Raw genomic sequence first — 4417 nt, 5'->3', positions numbered from 1 at the left:
ATACATTGCCTTCTAACTGAGTTTGATACTAAACTTAAGTGAGATCAAGAGTGAAAAAAACGGCCTTAGGACCAAACCCAGGCAGAATTCCCTATTCCTCCTCCATGCTGGAATTCTGAGATGTCACCTGGGCAAAGGACACAACGTTTTAAGGCAAGATATGTTAATACAGCTTTAAAAAAACCTATGGCCTGTAATTTATTTTGGCTTCCTCAACAGAATAAATCCCTTTGTCAAAAGACCCTTCAAAAGACTTCATCTACACTTCATGGATCTAAGATATATCAAGTGCTCTTGATATATATAGTTGTACACCTTCTTTTATTCTATGGAGATTATATTAGTAAAGCGGCCCTTAGGGAAAAATAAAATACAAAATAAAAAGCTCACACTGCCTCCTGCTGTTAGAAGGAAAATTTCATGAGGTCAAAATGGTCCACAAACTGCACAGTGTAATGAGAGCAAGAGGCTTGTCTTAGTTTTTTCTTTTTCTCTTCTTTTTTAATCTAATGATCTATTTCCTAATCAAAGCCTCAAAAGGGTTGAGATACTGTCCACAACCCACACAAATGTACTGCAGAAAACACTACAAGGTGTGACTTCAGAATTGAAAATCATCTTCCCCAAACATGCTTTCAACTGGATAGGTGTTTTAAACAAAACAAAACAAAACTAAAGAAGAAGAAAGGAAGAAAGAAAAAAAGAAAATTAAAAGCACTACCCTGTCTGACCAGGTGGATGGTTACTCTCCCAGATCTAAGGCAGTCTTAGCAGTTGGTTTCTCCCCTTCCTAGAGAAATAAACTGCTCCAGGTCAGCAGAACAGATTCAATATCCAGCTCATCTTATAGTCAGAGGGTTATCACCATACCCCAGGGCTTCCTAGACCTTGATGATATTTTTCCATTATTTAAGGAGTTGGGAGTAATGTCACCCAACTTGTCACTGAGACACTTCTCTGTTCAAAATTCGACAAACCACTCTTGAGGGCACCATGTACTGCCCCTGTCCACCTCAATCATGATACTGTATTAAATCACTGAATATGAAACACAGAAACACAAACAATAGTTTGGATTTGTTTCTTTAAAAATGATGTTTGTATTAAAAATCTTAAAATGAAGAGACAATGATTAAACGTGAGTCTGGAATTAGAAATTACAAATTGTTAGAATTCTCTCAGTACATCACAACAGTAAAATTTTGCTCTTTGCTTCTGGAGGAACACCCTATAACAGAAAACCAAATATTAAAAAAAAATTATATAAAAAGGGAGCTAAATACCTGAACACTGAAACAAAATGAAGCAAAAAATTTAAAAAAGGAAAAAAAAAAAAAAAAACCATTGCAAGACAAGTAAATTACATTGTAAAGGAAATAATAAAAGAAATTCACCAAACAACAGGCCCTATTGTCCTGGCTCCTTCAGAAAGATTACTGAAAGGAAAACTGGGAAGTGGTTTGGGGGGAATAGCAGATTCTGGGATCTGGTGGGAAGTTCACAGGTTGGCACCGGCTGGAACAGCTGAGTTTTGAAGGCACTCTGCAGACACAGGGGTGCTGGGGGCCCTGAATCACATTTGTGAAGTCCTTGTACTGTATTTTAAAGAGCTAGTCATCAACACCATGTTACTGCCAACCAATGAGAACAAAAAAGCTAAATCTAAAAAACCAAACGAACAAACACACACACAACAGTACACACAAAAATGTGCAGATCTGTAACATTTTTTTTCACAGCTGATTTAAAAAAAAAAAAAATACTACCGTTCTCCCCCAGACTCCCCTTTGATACAGTAGGTAAACAAAATAGATTTTTTTTTCCCACAAATATCAGCAGACACTTTCTGGCACCCCACACTGTATTGGCATCAGTGTTAACAGTCCCAGTTCAGATGTGCAATACTTCAGATTGGATATACTGTAACAAGAATCCAACTTTGCATAGACATCCTCAGAATCGCAGTCACGGGGTTGCCCTTCCAAGCTGGCAGAAAAGGAACCCGATCTTAATTTCCAGCTACTCCTGGAAAACAAGGAAAAAACAAAAGTTTCTTCCTCTCATCCTGCTCCTTCATTTGGTTCTCCCGGACTTCCTTCCGTGTATTTAAAACTTGGAACTAGAAAAACGTTGTTGAAAAAAAAAAAAGAATTCCCCTTTTTTCACCTTCTCCCCATCCTCTTCCTCCCCCACCCCATTTTTTTTCCAGGCTGAAACTTTCGCTTGCCGGTGTCAAGCTGCCACACTGCGCCGCAACGGCTGCTTCAATGGGGAAATTATGCGTCAGCCAAAATCAATGAGAAACGTACATGCTGCAAAGAGCCACATTTCCACCGGGTCTCGGATGGTCATGACGGGACACCCCCTCGGACACGGGGCAGAGGCAGGGGACGCGGCCACGGCGGCCAGCCGGGCTCCCGGGACACCCCGGCTGATGCAAAGTCGTCTCCAATCTCAAAGCAAGAAGAGAAATCACATTTAGAAGAGTCGGGTGCGTTTGGCTTTTGTGCGCAGAGCGCGGCCGGCGCGCGGCAGCCGCGGGCGCCTCAGAGGATCACGCAGGCCGAGCAGCAGCCCTCGTCGCCGTTGGGCTGAGCCGCGTAGTTCATCTGCCTCACGATCTCGGCGAACAGCTCGTCCACCGAGGCTTTGTTTTTGGCCGATGTCTCCATGAAGGGACAGCTCCACTCCTCGGCCAGGGCCTTGCCCTCGCCGAACGAAACCTCGCGCTCGCCCTCCAGGTCCACCTTGTTGCCCACCAGGATCATGGGCACGCGCTCGTACCGCTTCACGCGGATGATCTGGTCCCGCATGGGCTTGATGTCCTGGAAGCTCTGCTGGTTAACAAGGCTGTAGACGAGGATGAAGCCCTGGCCATTCTTGATATACAGGTCCCGCATGGACGCGAACTGCTCCGTGCCCGCCGTGTCCAGAATCTCCAGCACCGACGGCGACGAGTCCACCTCAATCTCTTTGCGATAGAAGTCCTCGATGGTGGGGTCGTACTTCTCGATGAAGGAGCCGGTCACGAACTGCACGGTGAGCGCGGACTTGCCCACGCCGCCCGAGCCCAGCACCACCACTTTGTACTCTCTCATGGCTCCGTCGGCGCTCTTGCCGCGCCTGCCGCGGCCCCGTCGGGGCTGCACGCCGGAGGAAGGCTGGGCTTGGCGGCTGGACTTCTCCCCGTCCTCAGCTCCGCAGGAAAAACTAAGGAGAGAACGGCAGAGGAGCGCAGGGCGCGGAAATCACCAAGCGGGGACCGGGGACCGACCGGCGGCGGCGGCGGCAGCGCGTCCCTGCGGCGCGGGTCCGGGGCCCCGCAGCAGCCCACGGCGGCAGCGGCAGCTTGGGCGGCGGAACGGGAGGACAATGCCGGCAGCCGGTGCGAGGTAAGCACTGCAGCTTCTCGCCGCGGCAGCCCAGGAAGGCGAGAAGGCGGCGGCGGCGAGCTGCGGAGGCGGCTGCTAATTGCGCGCCGGGCCGGGACGCGGGTGGCATGAGTCCCCGCAGATCGTGCGCCCACCGCCGCGGCCCATCTAGCTCTCTCCCGCAGCCTCCGCGGGGCGAGGGCTTCCTACTCGCCGCGCGCAGCCCAGCTCTCCCCGCCCCGGCGAGCATGCCCAGTGCGCCGCCGCCGGCCGCGCCCGCCGGATCCCACGCTCCTGGTTTTCCGGGGGGCCGGGCGGGGGTGGGGCTGTGGGTGGGGCTCGAGATTTGATTCAGGGCTAGCGGATTCGCGATAGGCGATAGTCTAGGAGCTGGAGAAGAAATGTGTGTGTGGTGGGGAAGGTGTGTGTGTGTGGGTGTTAAGAGACCGGCTGGGAGGACGAAGACCGCCTTCTTTCGCGGCTTTGGGGTTAGTGCATAGGGGCCCCGGCTCTGCGAGAAGCGAGTGGGCGCGGCGGGCCACCCTGGGGTTGGGGTGGGCTAGCCTCTTGCCGCCTTCCTTTATCCAAAGCTCGTGGACTCCACTCCCCGGCCTGCAGGCTGGTGTGCGTCCCGGAACCGAGACCCAAAAGACATTTGGGGGTATGACTGGCTGGCGGAGCATCTTCCCCCACTCAAGGCGCGGCCCTTTCTACCCGGCCTTCTCTGGCCGACTCTTCTCGTACTGCATCCCTCGGACAAAGAAAAGAGGAACACTGGGTCTGAAACCCTGTCCCCACGAGGGAAGGTGCAGCCTCTTGTGACCACAGCGGTCTCCGGGCTGGGACTCGGCGGGCCCCACCCACCTCCCCACTCGGCTGGGGCCAAAACCCGGAGAGCGGATCACAGCCCGATCCAGAAGCAGCGGCAGCGGCGGCGCCCGCAGCTAGTCAGGGCATGCTCAGTGGGCAGAGCAGGTTTTGGGGCTTGGAAGTAGGAAGCTTGTGCACCACACACCCACACTCCAGCTCAGATTACCTCTCCCAGA

The 4417-nt window shown here is 51.7% G+C and overlaps 1 protein-coding gene across 1 annotated transcript; it reads right to left on the bottom strand.

Annotated features, from left to right (window-relative positions):
- Positions 1–1711: 1711 nt before the first annotated feature.
- Positions 1712–3601, bottom strand: RAP2B (RAP2B, member of RAS oncogene family). The gene has a single exon (XM_068546120.1). It carries the CDS (start codon positions 3096–3098, stop codon positions 2547–2549), a length of 552 nt encoding a protein of 183 aa, XP_068402221.1. The 5' UTR covers positions 3099–3601; the 3' UTR covers positions 1712–2546.
- Between the last annotated feature and the right edge of the window lie 816 nt (positions 3602–4417).

The sequence above is a fragment of the Eschrichtius robustus genome, chromosome 6 (genome assembly GCF_028021215.1).
Source record: "Eschrichtius robustus isolate mEscRob2 chromosome 6, mEscRob2.pri, whole genome shotgun sequence".
Taxonomy (NCBI): Eukaryota; Metazoa; Chordata; class Mammalia; order Artiodactyla; family Eschrichtiidae; genus Eschrichtius; species Eschrichtius robustus.
This window is presented reverse-complemented; position numbering and strand designations above follow the sequence as displayed.

What these genes read in the sequence shown, in the direction of transcription:
- RAP2B (XM_068546120.1), bottom strand. Translation starts at nt 3,098, where the DNA reads ATGAGAGAGTACAAAGTGGTGGTGCTGGGCTCGGGCGGCGTGGGCAAG.